This window comes from Lutra lutra, chromosome 4 (assembly GCF_902655055.1).
Source record: "Lutra lutra chromosome 4, mLutLut1.2, whole genome shotgun sequence".
In the NCBI taxonomy this organism is placed as follows: Eukaryota; Metazoa; Chordata; class Mammalia; order Carnivora; family Mustelidae; genus Lutra; species Lutra lutra.
The window spans coordinates 69573265-69596259 of NC_062281.1; the positions used below are offsets into that span (position 1 = coordinate 69573265).

The 22995-nt window shown below is 35.5% G+C and overlaps 1 protein-coding gene across 1 annotated transcript in view; it reads left to right on the forward strand.

Moving 5' to 3' along the window:
* Positions 1 to 22995, forward strand: part of LOC125098786 (cytochrome P450 7B1) — a 173852-nt gene that overhangs the window by 131766 nt on the left and 19091 nt on the right. Inside the window, exons 2-4 of the mRNA XM_047727898.1 lie at positions 13605 to 13741; positions 21475 to 22062; positions 22545 to 22751. Of these exons, the coding sequence (XP_047583854.1) occupies positions 13605 to 13741; positions 21475 to 22062; positions 22545 to 22751 (932 nt within the window). The remainder of the gene's footprint in view (positions 1 to 13604; positions 13742 to 21474; positions 22063 to 22544; positions 22752 to 22995) is intronic.

Here is a 22995-nt window from a genome sequence, read left to right on the forward strand (position 1 = left end):
ACCCTATAATTAATCATAGAAAATACCCCATTTTTTTCCAGCAGGCTCGTTGTGATATTTACATATCATGAAATTCATTCACTTTGATGAGTTTAGTAAATTGATACAGTTGTACAACAATCAATAAAATCCAGTTTAGAATACTTCCATCATCCAAAAAGTTTCCTTATGGCTGTTTACATTTAATTTCTGCTCCTACCCTCAATCCCAAGGGAGAACTAATTTGCCTTCTGCCTCTATTTCTGTCTTTTCTGGAAATTTCATATAACTAAAATTATGTGCCTGGCTTCTTTCTCTTAGTATAATGCTTTTGAGGTTTATCGATATTATTGCATACATCAGTGCCTGTTCCTTTTTTATTGCTGAATAATATTCAATCAATTCAATATTCAATTATATAGATATACCACCTTTTGTTTATCTGCCCACTAATTCATAGACATGTGAATTGTTTCCAACTTTTGACTATTATGATTAATGCACCTGTGAACATTCACATACAAGTCTGTGTGGACATAGGTTTTACTTCTTTTGGGTAAAGAGATACCTAGAATTGGAATCACTGGGTCGTACTGTTAGTGTGCATTTAACTTTAAAAGAAATTGCTTGCCTCTTTTCCAAAGTAATTGTACTATTTCACATTCCCAGAAGCAGTGTTTGAGAGTTACAATTTCTCCTCATCTTTGCCAACACTGTCATTCTTTTTGATTTTTGCCATTTTAGCAAGTGAGTAGTAGTATCTCGTTTTAGTTTTTAATTTGCATTTCCCTAAAGAGTAGTGATGTTGAGCATCTTTTCATGTGCTTATTGGCCATTTGTATAACTTCTTTGGTGAAATATTTATTCAGATTTCTTGTTCATTTTTTATTGGATTGTTTGCTCATTAAAGAATTATAAGACTTCTTAATATTATTATTTGTCCCTAAATTTTAAGGAACCCATTAATGTGTGTGTGTTTGTGTATGCATTTATGTACTTATATAAAATAATGTGTATATATACATACTTACATGCTTACATAAAATCCTTTGGAAATAACAGAATGGAATTTTTAATTCTAGGAAAGAAGCAGAATAAATTTTAAATGGTCATTAACAATTATTAAATGACTATTTTGAGTAGTTACCTATAAGCTGTCAAGATGGTAGAATGGTTATTTACCAATCAAATGGTGGCTTATGTTTTTTAGTTTGTACCCTATTTATAGAGGAGAGAAAAAACCTCCTCTAGATGCCTGAATCCTGTCAAAATTCACATATTTCTGAGGAGGGATGAAGAGGATCTGAGGAACTAGAAGGAGAGAGATATGAGTCCTTGCTTTTTTAATGTTTTTTACTCTACTGAGAATTAAGACATCTGCCATATGAAGGGTAGTCTATGGAAAGAATTAATGCTATACATTGTCATCACTTTATTTAAGTCACAATTCAAAATATACCGTGCACGCACACACACACATTCACTTCTCCCATGAGAAAAAAGAATATATCTGTACTTCAGTTTCCTCTGTCAGTTCTCCTTAATCCCTTTTATAATCCCAAAGATAATATCACTTTCAAGAGTGTTGGATTAATTTTAGGAACAGTGAAATAAATAAAATCCCTTACTCCACTCTGCAATTTTAACTGACAGACTTGCATAACTGTAGAACCCATCATCTGTCCCTCTTTTCTGACCTCTAATACCAGGCTTTCATATTGTGATATCTTCCAACTCTTCTCACTACTGTAAATAGAAATGACCTCTAAAGTTTGTATCTACAAACATGACTGCAAGTGACTTTGGCAGTAATCCCCAAAAAACTGTAATTAAGACAAATTCAAAATTGGTTAATGTTAACTCTTCACAGGAAATGTATTTACATATAGTTATATATTATGTTCTATTCCCGGAGTCCCCAAAGCAAAATTAAAATTCATGAAAAGTTACAGCCTCATCCATTTAACTAGCAAGGATGGGTAGCTCATTAAAATGACAAGGTCTCCTTCTAATCACAATATGGTAAACTCCATCAGCCGCACCAATAGGCATAGCCTTGCTTTGAGATCTGAAAAAAAGCTAAGGATCATGAGACACTGAGGAAAGCTCCCATCATAAAAGAGAGAAGGCATAACAACAACAAAACAAACAGAAAAAAAAGAGAGTTGGAGGAAACAGACAATTTGGGGAGAGAAAAAAATTCCCCCTAATTATACTTATTAGTCTTAGAGGGATAGGAGAAGAAATTGCATTCGTAAAACAAGAACAGAATTTAATTTGTATAATGTGCAATCAGAAAGCACAAAAGAACTCTGGGAAATCAGAAATCTAAGAGTAAAAATAAAATAATCTGTGAAAGGGATTAAGCCAAGAAAGTCTTTCATTAAATGGAGCAAAAGAAAAATTGATGGAAAATAGGAGAGGAGCTATATGAAAATTGAAGGACCATATGTCTGACCATATTGAGAGAGATTATAGAGAGTACTGAAAGTGATTGATACGAATTAGTGATGGGTACACGGAAAACAAGGCAAAGAAAAACAAAGCAACTGAGTACTACTTTAATAATGATTTTGGTTAAATACTGAGAATTGATTTCACAAAACAGTGGGAGGGTGCACATAAGAAAGGGTAGCATGAGCAATGGATGCTGCAAGCCTTATATTTAAAATAAGCAAGAGGTTATCTTTAATTCTAGAATTTGCAAACCTTAGTGATTTCTGTGTATAAATATGATGCCGGGTCTTCTGTGTTCCATGTTGTAATATTAATGATGACAGATTTCCTGAGGTAGTCATACACTCCTTTTGTGCAGTGACCTAAAATCATAAGCCAAAGTTAGGAACTAGTCTTTGGAAATGAGTAGTATTTTTCCTTTTGAAAGCCCTCTAATTCATGACAAAATCAAAACGTTGCCCTTCTCTGTGCCATGTGCTGTGTTACAAATAGAGAGATACTATTAGCTTTTGCTATGCTAATAGCTGACTCATCGTAAAATATGGTTATGCATTTTTGCATTCTGAAGCAGATGTAGCATATGGTCCTCAGGCTTTTTATTAGCTTCCCACCTCAGCAAACCGGAGTACCTTTACATTGCCTTTCCGATGGCCCTAAAAAGCCATGCTTGGTCATTTGAATGTCAATCTTCAGAATTTGGAACTTTTGTTTCTTCATTGGCTTTGGTTGTTGAAATGTCACTTGATAACTTGACTGTGCATTTATGTGGGCAGTGATCTCTGTATTGTCATTACCAAAGCTTTCTGGTTTAGCCCTCTCATATAATTCAGTTTCTGCAAAACTGTGGTTTCTAATTTTTGATTAAACATTTCAAAATCAAACAATTTAATCAAATGTAAGAAATGATGAGTTAATGGAATTGATATCTCTTCCATGAAGTCCAATCAAATCCCATCTGTAAAATAAATTAGCAACTGATCATTTCAGAAATTACAAATTCAGTTGCATGGTTTTCTATTTTAATTAAGGAGTTGAAATAACTTTAAATTATGAATCGATTTCCCTCTTTCAGAATTGTCTAGGCTGTTTAAACATTCTTGACTGGCTTTCTCCTAAAATACAGTGCTCTTCTGAGCCACTTTTCATCCTTTAAGATCATTTGCCCAGAGAATACAGAGCCCGAGAAGTTACAGTTACTTTTCAGGAGGGTAGATGGTTCTGGTGCCCCACCCCCTGACCAGCAAATCATATATTGCAGCCCTAAACTAATACCTAAATTAGGCAAGTAAAGCAAGTATGCAAGCCAGTGAAAAATATCTTAAAAAGTTGGTCCTCAATCAAAAACTTTTAGGAAAGAGAAGTTAGGAGAGAGCCACGATTAGATTTGTGTTTTAGGTGATCTCAGGAAGTGATGTAGAGATCAATAATTATGCTAATAATAGGGCACCTGGGTGGCTCAGTGGGTTAAGCCGCTGCCTTCAGCTCAGGTCATGATCTCGGAGTCCTGGGATCGAGTCCCGCATCGGGCTCTCTGATCAGCGGGGAGCCTGCTTCCCTCTCTCTGTCTCTGCCTGCCTCTCTGCCTACTTGTGATCTCTCTCTGTCAAATAAATAATAAAATCTTTTTTAAAATGCTAATAATAATATAATAATAACAGTTATTAAGGTTCTGAGTGCTTCCTACATACAAGTTGTTGCCTTCAGTTCTTGACATGCTTCAGCTTATTTTTACACGAAGAAAGTACAACAGTATATCCATTTTGCAGGTGAGAAACCAGAGGCACAGATAGGTTAAGTAAATTGGCCAAAGTCATCAAACTGGTGGTAGCTAGTAGCCTGAGCCACGCAGTGTGGCAAGATCAGTCAGGAAGTTATTGTAGTAGTGCCCATGAGAATGGATGAGGGCTTGAACTATGCCCTGCTAAACCCAGGGTCAGGTTCATAAAGAAATATCTTCGAGGGGCGCCTGGGTGGCTCAGTGGGTTGAGCCTTTGCCTTTGGCTCTGGTCATGATCTCAGGGTCCTGGGATCGAGCCCCACATCGGGCTCTCTGCTCCAAGGGGAGCCTGCTTTCTCCTCTCTCTCTGCCTGCCTCTCTGCCTGCTTGTGATCTCTGTCTGTCAGGTGAATGGATAAACTTTAAAAAAAAAAAGAAAAGAAAAGAAAAGAAATATCTTCGAGTGTGCAGTCATTGTGGGGTGTTTGAGACTCAGTTAAGTTTTAAGTGATAGTTGTTGTTGTTGTTTTTAAATATGTCTTGACATTATTTCACTGGTGCCAACCGGGGCATTCCTTCCAGATTAAAAAAAAAAAAAATCTCAATCATAGACTTCTCTGAGTGAAATCCTACATGGATGTGGTTTGACCTCTTATCCAAAGAAGCCCTTACAAATCACTCACTTGATCAAGGCATTAGTATAAATCTGCTAATGGAATTGAGTTTACAAGGCACATTCCATAGACAAAGCTTTGTTCGGATCGGTCAATCACATAGATGAACTGACAGCTAAAGGTTCAACTGAAATATGGCTTGAAAAGTTACTCTCAGGGTGTGAAGATATAGCCATGTTCATATTGGTTTTGCTATGATTCCATGTCAATAATGGAGAAATTTGTGAACATTCAGCATTGCTTGCTTTTACATTGCCATTATGTTTAATGCTTTGATCAAAAGTGCTTGAATAGTGATATCTTTGCTACCAGGAAATTAAATCAAGTTATAAGTCAATTGCCATCGTGATAGAGCCAAAAACATTTCAAGGCTTTATTTATGAGCTGCAAAGTTAACAGAACTTTCTAGAGTGGTACAAAAGTTACCAAAGAGCAGAGGGTTGGATCACTGGAAAGTGGCATTTTTATCTAGGGATTTCTTATTTATTCTCTATGAGGCAGAGGTTGTATGAACACCAGATGCCAATCACACAGCACCAGTGGATTTGCAAGATTATAAGACCGGGGGAAAGTGAAGGTTAAGCACAGGATACAATAGAGATTACTTATGGTAATGAATTATATAATTTTTCTAGACAGGGTTGGATTAATGTTCATCCTGGAAAGAGATTACAGTAGTTCTGATTCTTGCAATAAACAAATATTAAGCAGATCATTTATGTTCGACATGCAAATCAGGAGTCCTAAATAATATACACTTTATCCTATACAAGGAGAAAAAATTAACCCACTCCCTAACTGGAGACATGAGATGCCCTGGGGTTTTGTGAGGAGATAGGAACAGTGTGCTCTGGGCTGCAAAGTTTCTTTGTCTGAGTGCAAGCTTGAAGAGATGATCAGGGAACCCAGTTGTCTACAGTCCACTAGTTGCAACCCCATTTGTAAAGAGAACTCCTCCCTTTCCTGGCTGTCACAGAAATCAACTCTGCCTGCCTCATTAGTATGTCACCTGGCCCCTAGTGCAAGTAACAGAGCATCCCAGGTGGCACTGCGTGTCCATATTTTGTGCAGTTACAGAGTCTGACCCCAGTGTCTGCTCTGTATTTTGAAGTGTGGGTAGAGAGGGTGTTGCTTGTCCTTATGGTGGATCTCAGGCTGTTTCTCTACTCACTCAATTAGGAATGTAGAGCTCATTTTTAGAATCAGTCTTTGATTCATTTGTGGAGTGTACTTTTTTGCCATCAACTACTTTTTTGAAGACAGTACCTTCTGTATGGGGCTTTCATTTGAACATGAAAATAGCTTTTTTTTTCATTTAAAAAACATTTTTTTATGAAACTTTTTTTAAATGAAAAAAAAAAACTTTTTTTTTTTTTTCATTTAAAAAACAATATACTGAGAAGGGCACATTGCTTCTGTGAGATTCTTCCCCAAAACTGTTACCACCTTGATTTGATCATGAGAAAACTGAGGGACGTTCTACAAAATAAATGACAAATAATCTTCAAAAGAAGTATGTTTGTGCCACGCAAATTAGAAGATACCAGTTACCAAACCCCCGTAATCTCACCACCAAGAATAATGACCATTGACATCTTAAGGCATACCAGACATTTCTCTCTGTGTTTATATTACCTCCCATATATTTTTTTAGGAAGACAGTATTATGCTATTGTGCCTATTGTTACTTAACTGCTTTATTCACTTAAAGATACACTGTGAACACAGCTCTGTGAAAACTAAGTATTGACTGACTCTGTGAGTGCCATATGGTGGCCTATGGTGTCTCTGTCTGTGGAAAAGGACTCAAGACAGACAATCTCACAGCCTCACATCAGGTCATTGCTTCTACCCAACATCTTCACATTGGGAAGCCAGTGGGCGCCATTAACTCAGTCCACCAGGGTCTTTTTATTCAAGGAGTGACTCCATGTAGGTTTTAGTTACTCATCTTCAAGAACCATGTTCATCTGTGGAATTTTCATGATCTGTCTAACATGCCTCTTGGTGAGATTGAGGGTAAGAAATGTCTTGAGCAGGTTTTCACACTATGGACAAGTAGAAGTGAATATGGTATATTTTGCTCAGTACTGTTTTCCCTGATCCTTTAAGCTGTCCATCAAAAGGCAGGGATCGGCTGACCAGAGTATATAAGGTAACTCTTAGGCTCCATACATCTACTGTGAATTGTACTTCTGTCCCTGAAAAGAGTTTCAAGGCATGATAAGAAAACTACCACACAAGGTATCCAACTTATTGCCAGAGAGGAACTCATTACTATAGCCAAAGTTTGCCGCCTTGATGTTGATGTTCATGTCAATTTCCAATAGTTGGTTTTCTGTGTTTAGGTCTATAGAAAATACCCTTTTGGTGGTAATACTGAGCAGCAGACACTCTCTGCTGGTGAATTTGCCTGGTGCCTGCCTCTTTCTCTTTTCTGCTGTGATGATCCACTAGGTAATTGAATAGCTCTTCCCCACTAACATACTCCATGACAGGGTAGACTTTTCCTGTCTCCATCACTTCAAATAACTTCACAATTGTTTGGGTGACCCAAGGCCTTCATTATTTGGACTTTATAGGGTAGTTAATGGTATGAACTCCTTAATGGTTGTCATGACCATTGCTTTCCCAATCAAGATGTGTTGGGCCAATCTCACCTTGGCAAATATATCCTTGCCAATGGTAGTTGTCGAAAGGGTCTCTTCCTCCGCAGAGATGGCCAAGAGGCCTGGCAGCCTATTGTACTCACTCAGGAGGCAGCATGTCCCAGCATCAGCTTGAAACTGGGAAAAGCTGGAGAGAAACTTGATCCAGTTTCCTTCAAAAGAAAAGCACTTTCAAGGCCAACTTGAAAAACAGATCTTTATGATAGAATTTACATAGTGCCAGACAAAAAATAAAGGCAAACAAAACATTAGCAAACTAAATTTTTTAAATGCACAAAAAAAGAATAAAGAAAAATATTAACAACAGTTTCTTTTATTATTATTTTTTTCACGTTTTCTTTAAAATGAAAAAAAAATAATACAAAAAATAGACTAAAAACCCTACAGTGCCATGGAAGAAATGAACTTTGGTCAAATCCCAGGTCATTGAAAAACAGCCTCCTGAGCTAGAAGGTACAAAATCCTCAGCCCTGCCAAGGTCTTAAATAGATGCTTGGGATTCATTAACAATGGCTCCTTATGAGATCATAGGAAGCAATGAGCCTATTGTGACTGGGGTTAATCCACAGCAATTTTCTTACTTTTTGGATTCCAGAACCCTGTACCCTTTGTTAAAATTTTTATTTAAATTACCGTTAGTTAATATATGGTGTAATATTAGTTTCAGGTGTACACTACAGTGATTTGACACTTTCATACATCACCCAATGCTCATCAAGACAAGGGCACTCTTTAATCCCCATCTCCTATTTCACCCATCCCCCCCCCACCTGCCCTCTGGTAACCATCAGTTTGGAACTCTTTACTCTTAAAAAATACTTCATTGCTATCAGTTTACACACTGCCCAATACTGATACCTTAGAATTTCCCATCTTTTTTTTAAATGTCCTTAATTTGTAAAAGATGGAAACTTCATATCAGTTTCCTGCTTAAAATTTATTATTATATGTGTAGGTATGCCTTATTTTATAGAGCAGTTTGAGGTTTACAGAAAAATTAAAATTATAGAATTCCCATATACCCCCCTCTCCACCCACCTACCCCTGCAGTTTGCATACATATTAATATCAGTACAGTGTATTTGTTACAGTTGAGCCACCATTAATGCATTAATACTAACTAAAGTCTTAGTGTTTACATCAGGGATCATTTTTGTATTGTACATTATGTGGGTTTTGACAAATGTATGGTGACATAGATGCATCATTATAGTAACATACAAAATAGTTTCACTGTCCTAAAAATCCCACGTGCTACACCTATTCATCCCTCTCTCACCCAAACCCCTGGCAACTACTGATCTTTTAATAATTTCCATAGTTTTGGCTTTTCCAGAATGTCATATAGTTGTAATTATACAGTGCGTAGCCTTTTCAGATTGGCTTCTTTCACTTTGCAATATGTGGTTAAGGTTCTTCCATGTCTTTTTGTGGCATGATAGTGCATTTCTTTTTATCACTGAATAATATTCTACCAACCAGATTCACCACAGTTTGTTTATCCATTTGCCAATTGAAGGATATCTTGATTGTTCCCAAGTTTTGGCAATTCTGAATAAAGTTACTATAAACATTTGTGTGCAGGTTTTTGTGTGGACACAAGTTTTCAACTCATTTGGGTAAACACCAAGGATCACAGTTGCTGGGTCATATGGTAAGAGTATGTTTAGTTTTATAAGAAACTGCCAAACTGTCTTCCAAAGTAGCTGTACCATTTTGCATTCCCACCAGCAATGAGAGTTTCTGTTGTTCCACATTTTTGTCAGCATTTGGGGCAGTCAATATTTTGAGTTTGGCCATTCTCATAGGTGTGTTGTGGTAGCTCATTGTTGTTTTAATTTGTGATTCCCTGAGAATATGTGTTGTTGAGTATTTTTTCATATGTTTATTTGCCATCTGTATGTCTACCATGGTTAGGTGTCTGTTCAGATCTTTTGCCCATTTTTAATTGTTTTTTTTTATTGTTGAGTTTTAAGAGTTCTTTTTATATGTTGGTTATTAGTCCCTTATCAGGTATGTGTATTGCAAAGATTTCTCTCCCAGTCTGAAGCATTATTATTATTATTATTCTCTTAACAGTGTATTTTGCAGAACATAATTTTTAAATTTTAATCTTTTTCTTTCTTGGGTTGTGCTTTTGAAATCATATCTAAATTTCATTGTATCATTGCCAGCCCCAAGGTCATCTAGATTTTTCTTATGTTATCTGCTAGGAGTTTTATAGTTTGGCATTTTACAATTAGGTCTCTGATCTATTTTGAGTTAATTATTGTGAAAGGTGTAAGAATTGTGTCTATATTTGTATTTTTGCAAGAGAATGCCCAGTTGTTCAACCACCATTTGTTGAAAAGACTATTCTTTCTCTATTGAATTACTTTGCTCCTTTGTCAAAGATCATTTGACTGTATTTGTGTTGGTCTACTTTGGATATTCTCTTCTGTTCCACTGACCTATTTATCTATTCTTTCACCAGTACCACACTGTCTTGTTTACTGTTGCTATAAAGTATTGAAATTGAGTAGTGTCAGTCTTCCCACTTTGTTCTTCAGTATCATATTGCTTATTCTGGGTCCTTTCCCTTCCCATATATGCTTTTGAATTAGTTTGTCAGTGTCCACAGAATAACTTTCTGGAGTTCAGAGCAGGATGGCATTGAATCTATAAAATGAGTTGAGAAGAACTGACCTTCTGGCAATATTGAGTCTCCCTACTGATATGCATGGGATATCTTTCATTAATTTAAATTTTATTTTATTTCTTTCATCACAGCCAATTTTGTACATATTTTGTATACCAAAGTATTTCATTTTTATGGGTGCCAATCTAAGTGGTCTTGTCTTTTTAAATTTCAAATTCCACTTATTCATTGCTGGAAAATAGGAAAGCAATTTACTTTTGTGTATTAGCCTTGTATTCTGCTACCTTGCTACAATTGCTTTTGGAGTTGCAGAACGGTTTTTTGTTGTTCTTGTTGAACTTTGAAGTTTCCTGTATAGACAATCATGTCATCTGCAACAAGAACAGTTTTAGTTCTTCTCAATCTGTGTACATTTTATTTCCTTTTCTTGTCTTATTGCATTAACTAAGATTTACAGTATAATGTTGAATAGGAGTGGTGAGAGGGACATCTTTGCCTTGTTTCAGATCTTAGCAGGAAAGTAGTTTTTCACAATCAAGTATGATGTTAGCATTAAAGTTTTTTGTAGATGTTTTTTATCCAGTTGAGGAAGTTTCCTCCAATCCTAGTTGGCTCAGAGTTTATCATAAATAGGTGTTAGATTTTGTCAAATGATATTTCTCTATCTATTGATATGATAAGATGATTTTTCTTCTTTATCCCTCTGAGATAATGGATTGCAGTAATTACATTAATTGATTTTTGAATGTTGAAGCAGACTTACATATCGAGAATAAATTTCACTTTCTTCTAATGTATAATTCTTTCTCTCTGTTGAGTTCAAGTTACTGTTATTTTTTTTGAGGGTTTTCACATCTGTGTTACATTTATTGATCTATAATTTTCCTTTTTGGTGATGTTTTTGTCTACTTTAGTATTAGGTTAATGCTGGCCTCATAGAATGAGTTAGGAAATGTTTTCTCTAATTCTATTTTCTGGAAGAGATTAGAATGAATTGGTAATATTTCTTCTTTAAATGTTTGATAAAATTCACCAATGAGATCTAAGTTGGTGTATTTCAGTTCTTCTTCATTATTTGCTTCCAGATAAATTTGGACCATATTTGACATTTTTCATAATGTCAAGGTGTGTCCCACTATTTGTATGGAAGAAATTACAAGTGGTGATAGTTGTTTATGCATAGAACTGGGTTTAATCATTGAGAAACTTATAAGCTCTAATTTGTATAACTTACAAGATGTGTCCTTCTAGCGTCTTAAATAGTAAAGAGGATATTTGAGAAAGTGTGTACTGTTAGAGTGGCATTGAGAGGAATGTAGGCCACAATTTTTGTTTTTTGTTTCTGGGTGTTTTTTTGTTTTTGTTTTTCTTTGTTTTTTAGTTACCCACCATTGCTTCAGAACCTGTTCTTTTTAAGTCTGGGACTTGCTCATCCCCAATAAACATTAGGTATCCCATTCTCTCATGCAGCAGTGGGTAGTAGACATTTCATTTTCAAAGTCACAGAGCACGAGAAAGACAAGTAACAGTATTTGCATTGTGCCAAAAGGTCTTTCTGAATCATTATGGTGATGTCTTTCCTCTCTAAATAGTTTTTACAAATATACTGATGAAGACAGATTTCTATGGCCTATATAAGTTGAACTAGCACTATGTTTTTTTTTTCCTGTAAATACACACTTGCGACATTGTGTTTCATAGTTTTAAGCTCCTTGCTGACAAAATGAACACAGCTGTAAGAAATGATGGTCCTCTCATCTTTGTAGCATTAAAACGGCTTCCTAATGTGTTTCCCTAACTCTGAACATTAACTTAATATTCCCCTGGATTTCTAAGTTCCATCCTTTCCCCCCACCATGGAAATCCATGAAGAATACAGCTTTTGACCAAATGACAGAGCATAGAGAATAAAATTAGTTGCATTAAATTATGATATGACAAAAAGCCTTTCAAAATCTTTGCCACAATGCAACATCCAAGCAACATTAGACAAAACGGGGTAAAAACAGGCCAAGAAAGAGAATATTTTGAAAGGAAATTTTATGAACCAAGATCACTTGCAAATTTTGAAAGCCATTGATTGAGAGCCTGCGTGCTATGGCAATTTCTGACTTAGAGATCCTACTCTATTATCATATATATTGTCTTTTGTTTAATCTTTGGTTATAGAATTAATGTTACTATACTTTTTGGTACGCTTCTATCTTTCTCAAAAAAGCAGGTCTCCATTGGTAAAGCTGGCATTTAAGAAAATAATAGGGAAGGGGAAGAAGCAGAAGATACACATTTTTATATGATATTTCTTGTCTCCCTATTTCTAAGTACATATATTTGAATAACAACACACATTTTGTGTTGTTATATAATTACAAAATTATACTAATTTTGTAAATTAGTATGAAAATCAACTGTCTTCTAAAAACAGAAAGGAGAGAGTTTTGATACCTATTTCCTTTGTCTCTATCATACCTTGGTTTTATTTTGTGTTTTCCCCTGAAAGATCTGTTGTTTATTTTTTTAAGTTTAATTCTACCATGTTGGGTTGTGGGAAAATAAAAGCTCTTGATAGGGTTAATCTAACCACATAAAAGTCCATGTTGAGTATGACCATAATCTTGATCTTTGATTAAGTCTTGAGCTAGTAATATCTTGTGATTAATCAAAATGGGTTGTACTGCCTATAGTGTAAGTCATCTTCACAGATGGGATAGAGAATCATCAGAATTCTCTTGAATATTTGTTTTAATCTCTTCTAGGATAAAATGGCTTTGGATTTTTTTTTTTTTTACTTTAAATCAGATTGAGCTCACCAAATAAATGAAGAAGAAATTTTGAAGTCCAATTTTGCTAAGATTATAAGTAAAAAAAGAAACTTTTTAAAAAAGTCCAGTATTTCAGTGTTTCATTGAACACGTTTCATATGTTGTCTTGTAAAATTTAACAAATATTCCTATTCTTTGTAGTTTGAATAAAAAACTGTATGCAATAATACAACAAGATGTACTTCATGGAAATAATGTTCAGGTTTTTATTGTTCTCCACAGTAGAAAAGATTTTTCAAAATCATTAACTGCTCCTCTTCTAATTATATCATTCCAGTCTAAAGTGACATCTGATAATAAGGAGCTTTACTTTGGCAAGTAAACTACCTGACATCTAGCACTCAGCAAGAGCTCTCATACATAAAATGTTTACTGAGTGTAGCTGTCATTTCAGCCAGCCATTTGGGTCTTATAAGACACAATTTCTCAAAAACGTTGCTCACCAGAAGCTGTGAATTGAATTGTCTACCCCATAGTCACACATACTGGTGGGCTCAATAAATTCATGTCTATTATTATATAATCATCATTAAATAAAATAACTGAAAAAGTTGTGTAATTCATCCATTCACTTCTAGGCTGGAATAATAACCCATATGTGTTAAAATAAGGATTTAATTTTTTCTTGTTTATTTATTTTTCTTATAGGAGACCTGGTGAGCCTCCACTAATAAAAGGCTGGCTTCCTTATCTTGGAGAGGCCCTGAAATTACAAAAGGATCCTTTAGGTTTCATGAAAACTCTTCAAAAGCAACATGGTGACACTTTCACTGTTCTCCTTGGAGGTAAACAACACTTCTATAAGTACCTTCCATAAATCATAAGTTCTCAATTGTTCCTTAAGTTGTTACATTTCTTTCTTTCTTTCTTTTTCTTTCTTTCTTTCTTTCATCCTTTCTTTTTTTCTTTCTTGAAGATTGATTGATTAATTGATTTGACAGAGGGAGAGACAGCAAGAGAGGAAATACAAGCATGGGGGTGGAAGAGGGAGAAGCAGGCTTCCCACTGAGCAGGGAGCCCAATGCGGAACTCGATCCCAGGACTCCAGGATCATTACCTGAGCTGAAGGCAGATGCTTAGCAACTGAGCCACCCAGGCACCCCAAGTTCTTACATTTCTCTGTAGGCAAAATATGGAATATTTATGTTATTGTTTTGTATCTAGACTAATATAAAAGGAAACATTGTTTTTGAATACACTGATTTTCACAGTAGAAGATGAATTATAAAATCTTGAGGGTACCTAGGGAACCCTACTCTCCTGCCATCACCTGTGATTTTGGTTTGGTTTGACTTGGTCTGATTTTAAGAATGATTAAAAGAAAAAAAACTAGAACGTATTAACAGACTTCATTTTGTAGAGCAGTTTTGGGTTTAAAGAAAATTGATCAGATCTGAGATTTCTCATATATCCTGTTTCCCTTGATCAGAATTTTCCTTATTATATCCCATACTCTATTGCAGTGGATGAGCCAGTGTTGATACATTATTAAAAGTCTTTGGGGGTGTGGGTGCCTCAGTGGGTTAAGCCTCTGCCTTCAGCTCAGGTCATGATCTCAGGGTCCCGAGATCGAGCCCTGCATCAGGCTCTCTACTCAGTAGGGAGCCTGCTTCCCCCTCTCTCTCTGCCTGCCTCTCTGCCTACTTGTGATGTCTCTCTTTCTCTCTCTGTCTGTCAAATAAACAAATAAAATCTTTAAAAAAAAAAAAAGTCTTCGATTTACATTAGGGTCCATTCTTTGTGTTGTATAGTTCTTTGAGTTTTGACAAATGTGTGTCATGGATCCATCATTCGATGGATAGTGTTCACTATCATAGAGAATAGTTTAACTGCCCTAAAAATCATCTATGTTCCACATATTCATGCCATTTCCCCCCAACATGAACTCCTAGCAACCACTGCTGTAGAATGTATTTTTAATTTTAAAAACTTTCTTATGCTTCTAACTTCAATAAGATGCTTACAAAAGAAAAAAGAAAACTGCAGCAAGATCACTAAACCTTCCAACATCGTAGGGCTGAAAGGAAAATTTGGAATGTTCTTCACTTTAAAGCCCCTGTTGCTCAGCTGTATCAGCTATCTATTGTTGCATAACACACCTCCCCAAACCTAAGGCCTTAAAGCACCCAGTCTTGCCTGAGTCACTTACACATGATGTTTAATTCTCAAGATGTCCTTACATGGCAGCTAGTGTTTTGGGTGGGTGAGAGAAAAGTTGCTAAGTCCCCTGAGGCCTAAGCTGAGCTCTTACAAAACCTCTCTTACACCACATTTTATTAGTCAGAGCCATCACAGGCCTGCCCCAACTCAAGGGGAGGGAAATACACTCCGCCACTTACTGAGAAGTGCTGGAGAGTCTCATTGATTGCAAAGGAACACATGTGGAGAGATACAAAGAATTTACTGTGACCATCAATATCTGCACTTCGTTGCCTTCTGACTTCTGGTCAGGTCCAAGGGCAGGAAAGTTTGTGTTCCAGGTCCCCGTCTCTCACTGGGCTTTGGCAAAACAGTTCACTCTCCTTCCTTTCCTTCTCAAGAAAAATGAAGGCATCAGGTATGATCTCACTCAAACCCTCACATATCTACCGGATATCTCTGTGTCTCACAACTATCTTCACTACCTCTTCTCTAATTTCAAAGAATGTTTAAAAAATCTATCACCTGTCCACATAACCCTTAATTCCTGCCTCCACAGGGCTGGTGTTCATTATTAATTCCTCCCACACATATGTCTTTGCTTTTTTTCTTTCTCTTGGGTCCTTACCTATAGCTTAAAACCATGTTTTTCATATATTCTCCTTCTAGTTACCTTTCATTTCTTTTTTTTTTTTCTCTTTTGCATCCCGATTTTTCAAGAGAGTTTCCTACATTTGCTGCCTATACTTCCTTATCTCCTAGAGACCTCCTACCTGGAACCAGCTGTCTGCCTTGCTGAGGCCATTAATGGACCTTCACCTGACTAGACCTCTCTATTTGGTTTGGCAATGCAGATCCCTCATTCCTCCTTAAAACACCCTATTCCTTCATTCTATTGACGCTGCACCTTCTGGGTCTTTCACTGACTCTGAGAATTCTTTATCTAGGTCATCTTTACTTATGCCCCTTTCTTTGCTCAACTATCTTCCTCTAACCAGACTTGGAATTTAATGTTTTATTCCTAAAGAGTTTAGGTAATATCTTCTCACTGTAATTACTTTGTTGAGTATCAGAACCAACCTTTAGTACATAGCACGACTTCATTTCAGCATCGCCATTTTAATGTAATGGAGAGAAAAAACAATGGTCCAACTGGATGATTGTCATCACGGGTGAGTTTTCTCATGAACAGGCAGTATCCCTTTCCTCACAACTTATTCCTTTGCCTGGCAAGTCTCTCCCAACACTCTGATTTCAGAAAAATGGAAATGGAAAAAAAAATCATAGATCTTAGAACAATCGTAGTATAATCTCCACAAGGCTCGCCAAGATCTGGGCTCCTCCTATCTCTCCAGCCTCATCTCTTGCTACTGCCTGCCTCAGTGCACTACTAATGCACCAAATTGTTTGAAATTTCCTCCTCACACACCATGTCCTTTTGCACCTGTGTTTCCTCTTGCTGTTTTTTTCTGCCTGAGTGCTGTTCTTCTCTTTGTGAGTCATCCTGAGAAAGTGACTGACATGGATTCATCTTTGGAGACTGTAGTCACATATCACGTCCTCCCAAAAGCTTCACTGACCATCTCTTCTAGAACCCTGGTTATGTTTGACTCCTCTTCTCCAAGCTCCCATTACTCTCAGTATCACTCTATCATGGCATTTAATAAATTGTGAATTTATTGCTAATTCATTTGTCTATTTCCCTTCATTATTCTTTAGTTCCTCTATTGCCAACATTTGGGCCAGAGGTCAGCACTGATTGCTTCACAATAAGTATTTGATGAGGATATTTCCAATACCTTAGAGCTGGTGAAATACTTGCTATAATACAAATAAAGGCCATAGCTGGGGCTTTTATTGTAAGTGAGCTTTTGGCTTCATAGTAACAAAACTCTATTCTTCACTTTAAAAAAGAGTAAGTCACTCTTACTTAAGAAAATTAAACTTTATGTTCTAATGAACAGATACAACAAATTAGCAAATTTTGCAGTTTTGCCTTTTAATACATTATACAAAAATAATCTAAGCTGATTAAGCAGAAACTTGTGGCAAGTTGAATAATTTTATTCACTGCTCAAAAAATAATCAATTTCTGCTGATACTTGATCTCTTAACCTTAGACACTAAGAAGCTTGTTGAATTTCTGATGTCTAAATAATTTGACCGTGACCATGTTTTTTAACTCAACAGTACACCAGCACAGGTTGAATATGTACTACCACTAACCTTTGGCTTCTTACTAGAGTTTGAATCGATTCCTGTCAAGATATCTATTAATATATGTGCTCCTAATGATCAGTTTGCAAAATAGCGCCTTTGGGAAATGTGAAACGAGGGACCAGAGTCTTCCAACCTTGTCCCGTAATGTGATTTCTGTTAGTGTATGTTCTTGCATGATGAGCAAATGACTGTCATCCCCAAAAGTCTCAAGGGACACGGATGTCATCTTAATAAAGAAATTAAAAGATACATCTTTTCATGAGAAACCACGTAAATTCCTGACCTGTCGCAGAAAATAGTTCTCTAATTGGTTTTGTGTGGTGATGCAGCAGAGTCATTTTCCCTAGATGTCATGCCAGCAAAGAATCACTGTACATCATTGTCAACAACTAGTGAAATCTCCCTAATAAGAGGGGGAGTGTGTAATGTGGTCATCCTCATAAAATAAAAAGTTGGTTCACATTCCGCTTTCCAACGAATGTTTTCAGCTTGACCTTCTAAAAAATTCTATTAAAGAGCAAACTAAGCATGGAAAGTGAAAGCTTATAATTATGGAAATTCTCTTTAAAAATCCAAATTTATCTCGTATTTGCTGACAAGGCATTTCTAAATCTAAATACTCAAATAGTTGTTCTGAATTCCCATGGGTGTTGCCTCTGTATGGCACCAAATATCTGAGATGAAAACATCAAAATTCAATTTATAGTGATCCAGATGTCAAACTTTTGTATATAAGACATCAGGATGAATGATTTAGGGTTTTTTGCATTTACTGATGGACTTTGCATCATGTATCTCCACTTTCCTAAAAGAAGTAATTTGGGAAGAAGTAAAAAGCCTGCTGAGTTAATAAAAGATCGTATGTGGGTTATATAGGAATGCTAGAATTAATATCTTAGGACCAGTCAGCTCTGAAAAGGGAAGAGGATAAAATTATTGGCAAAGAAGATACAAAAAATTTTGACCCCATTTCAAATTTACTGCTCAAAAAGATGATTATATATGTTAGGTGTTATATATAATACTACATATTATATATATTTACACTTTTTTGCAGAAGTGAGCCCCATTTTGACATTTCTATTTTAGACAAATGCAAACTCTGAAATTCTTTAAATCAATATTTCATATCAACTACTGACAGCATTCTTTTCTCTTTTGAAAACATGGCAGTGGATATTGTTTCTACCTTGTAATCTTGGTAAACTAGGCAACTTGCCTATCAACACTTGGTATTCATTTACATAAAATCACACTGGAGCAAAAGTTAATTTCACTCCAAGAATACATGGCCTTCAGAATCACTTTTCAGATTTCCTTTGTTAAGAAATTTAAATTCATTTTATGAATGTATATGTGTTTTCCTAACTGTCTGATTAAAGATTACAAAGAAACTCTGGTTTTGCATCTCACATTAGCAGATGGTGGACAGATGGTTTAAATTAATATTAATTTTGGAAAACTTAGCTTAAATTGTTTATACTGAAGATTAAAAGTTGGAAAGCCAACTAACATCTCCAGGGTTATTAGTACTTCCAAACCCACTTGAAAAGTAAAATCCAGAAAATCAAAACGTCTACTTTTAAAGCAATCCACATCTTAGAAAGATAGTTAATAAAACACAATGCCTTGTGGTTGAAGAAATTAAAATAAAAATATGAAAGAGAAAATGGAGATCCTGGAGTATAAAGAGCCTTGAAGAGTGAGAATTTTATGTACAAATAAATTGATTTTAACTAATCAATAATGATTTTTGAAAAGAATCTATATGCAATAACTGCTCATTTAAAAAAAACTATTAATAATTGGCTGCTAACTGGAACCAGTTTTTCCACATTTAGCTTTTGTTTCTTTTAGTTGAAATGAATCTCATAGTTCTTCCCATATCCTTATCCCAGAGGGGGAGAGAGAAAGGAATGTATGTGTATTTGTAACAAACTGTAGACAAAAACTCTCACATGCACACAGCCTTTACTTCAGTAGGCCAATGGCCAGTAGCTCATGCTGTCTTGGCTGAATATAATTTTATCTTTCTGCTTAGATTTTAATGAATGTAGAAAATTAGTAGGAAAAACTCAAAATATTCCCTAAAAATTGTGTTTTACAAGCTGAACCTTTTATACATTCCCTGAATTTTAGTGGCTAATTTAAAATAACCCTAAAGATATTTAGCAAAATCTTCTCATTTGGTGAAAGGAGGAAAGTATGAATCACCACCTGTGAAAATACATAGCTTTGCCTAAAATTATATCTTTTGCAAAATGAGAATTCACTCTTTTTTTTTTTCAATTATTTGTCAGGCAGATGCTGGCAATTTTATTTAATTAAGATGCTATGGTAAAGCAGGTGTCATAAAATATGCTCCAATCCAGTTGAGTCCTTTTTGCTCTCCCTGAGGGAAAAAAATCCAGTTTACTTTATACTTGCATCTTTGGGGTCTGACCAAAATGAATAGCCACTTCTAGCTTTACCCTCATTCCTAGATTGACCCACCTTATTAAATAAATCAAGGAGAAATATGGTGAATAAAATTCAAGACATATGATTTATTTTTAGAAAAAATATAGCACATGTATATGAATGTATATTAAAAGCTTAAATTATGTTTTAAAATTGTAAAACAAAAACACACTTATACCGTTTCAAGAATTAGGTTGAAAATTATTCAAAACTTTATTCTAAATCCTGTAACACGTTCAATTTAATTTCTATGATGCTGTTTGAGTTACCAATAAATAACAATTGAGGTGCTGTTGGTCTGATAAAGTACACTCACATACACGCATACACAGAGAGGAATAATAAAGTGAAGAAGAAAGTGTGAATGGTCCTACAAACTGTCATGTCTATTAATTGTTTTCTAGAGGGCAATAAATAGGCATGACAGTTTATAGGATCATCTAAACTTCATGTGTGTTCTTGGGAAAGAAAGATTTATTAAATGCCATTATTAAATACTATGTACAGAATACTTCTAATTAGGAGTCTTAAAACAGCTCTCTAGTGAGAAGAAATCAGCACTGTGTAAGGAAAAGAACATGCATGGGGGGAAGTGACTTCTTGTCCAGGCTCTGGAGGGAGCTGGTGAGAGCTGGGAACTCTCCAAGGTTCTGAGAGTTTTGAGAGCCCTACCAAAGTAGGACTATGTTCCTCACTGTGCTGCCTTAAATCCTTTCAGGCCCCTGTCAAAAATAAAGTTTCATAGGTCCCACATCTCAACCGTATGAATCAGAATCAGGCAGGAATCTGTATTTTTAACCAGTATTCTATGTCTTTTAATTGGGTAAGTTTGGACAACACTGATCTATGAAAAGACCAAATGTCACCACCTCAAAGAACACTTGCTGATAGGTAACTCTGGGCAGACCAAAGTGGATTTCACTTTCTGCTTCCCTTATCTTGTGTTCACACCCCTTCAAGAATTATTTCTTTACATCTTTTTATCTTAAGAGGAAAGAGATCCAAACAAGTATCTGAATCTCAATAAATGTTGAATGGAGGGATGAATGCATAAATGGACAGGTTCTTGTTTGGAATCCTGTTTTAGTCACAAATCAGTAGGTCACCTTGGACATGTTACTAAATCTCCATGAACCACTATTTTCTCATCTATAAAAAAGAAAATGCTGGCATTTGTGATTTGGTATTAGTGTCACACTAAACATTAGTTTATGCGTATCTGCTTTATACCACATCTTCCTTTGTCTGAGTTAAAATTATCGTATCCAGTCAAAGCTAAGATGATATCAGGTATGAAATGGCTTTCTATAAAGTGTAAATAATAACTTTGATATGTTTGTTTGTTTGATGTTTGTTTTCTGTTTGTATTCTTAGGGAAAATATGAGAAATGTTTAAGTCAAGGGATTCTGAGGATATTTCAGGGTTAGTTTAAATATTTGGTTATTTAGTTAAAATAAAACAGTATCTTTTTAAAAGACATTCAGAACATAAGAATATTTGAGTTTCTCCCACTTATCTTCCATTTTTAACAGAAACATATGGGGGATCTCTGAACAAAATGGATTTTTATTAAACTTTGCATCTCTCTACATGTTAGTTATTGAGGTCTTTATAATATTGATTAAAATATTTTCAAAGTTCAGGTATTTTGTTTGTTTTGCTCCCAACCGAACTCATATTCTCATTTATTTCTTTCAGGAAAGTATATCACATTTATCCTGGACCCTTTTCAGTACCAGTTAGTAATGAAAAGTCACAAATTAAGCTTTCGAGTATTCACTAATAAACTATTAAGGAAAGCATTTTCCATCGAAAAGTTGGCAACCAATGATGACATGAATGATGATCTTCATGGCTGCTATCATCTTTTACGAGGGACAGCTTTAGATATACTCACAGAAAACATGATGCAGAATTTAAAACAAGTTTTCAAACTCCAACTATTAAAAACCACAACTTGGAACACAGCATACCTGTTGACATTCTGCAGCTCGGTAATATTTGAGGTCACGTTCACAACCATATATGGACAATCTCTTGCTGGCAATAGGAGAAAATTTATTACTGAGCTAAGAGATGATTTCTTAAAATTTGATGACAAATTCCCATATTTAATATCAGACATACCGATAGAGCTTCTAGGAAATGTCAAATCTATTAGAAAGAAACTTATAAAACTCTTGACATCAGAACACTTAGCTAAGACACAAGGATGGTCAGAAGTTGTTCAAATGAGGCAAGATATCCTGGAGAAATACTATACACTTGAGGACTTTGAAATAGGAGGTAAGAAACTTCTGAATGATTACTTGTCTAAAATAAAACAATTTACAATAGACCTTTGAAATAAAAAGACAAAATGGTGACCTTGAAAATTTTTATGCTCTTTCTAATTGGCTAATGATAAAATGTTTTACTCCGAAACAACCCTCTGTGATAATTGATTTTTTTCTTTCTTTCTTTCTTTTTTTTTTTTTTTTTGCTGAGGTGGTAAAACAAGATACTTAATGGGGATAATGAGAAAGAGTATAGCTAAGCTGCATTTACTCCTCTTATCTCATCTCCCACCTCCCCGCCCCCCACGCTCACATTACATTTTAAACTATTCTCATTAAGCAGAAAATTAGACTTCAGAAGCCTATTGGTCCTCATTAGCATGCACTGATCCTTGGCTGGGTCTGTGTCCTAACATCTTTTAATTAGCACACTGCAAATCTAATCAGTGTAATAAACGCTATTAATCTTCCTTTTCACTTATTTTCTCCCAGCACATCATTTAGGCTTTCTCTGGGCTTCTGTGACAAACACTATTCCAACTACATTCTGGGCGATGTATTACCTCCTCCAGCACCCAGAAGCTATGGGGGTGCTGCGTGACGAAATTGACCATTTGCTGCAGTCAACAGGTCAAAAGAAAGGGTCTGGATTTCCCATCCACCTCACCAGAGAACAATTGGACAGCCTGGTCTACCTAGGTAATTTATTTTTATCTGTTATGAAGAAAAGAAGGTACCTCTCTGCAAACTCAGTTTATCACTCAAAGCTGTTTACCAAGAGGTGGAGGACACAGCTGCCTAATTGACATAATAACACCCATTTACATCAATTATAAATTATGTAGTTTATAACTGTAGATACTCTCATTACATGTAAACATTAAGGCCTAGGTAATTAACTATGCAAGGTAAGCAAAAGGCTAACCCAAAGCTTTGCAATTAT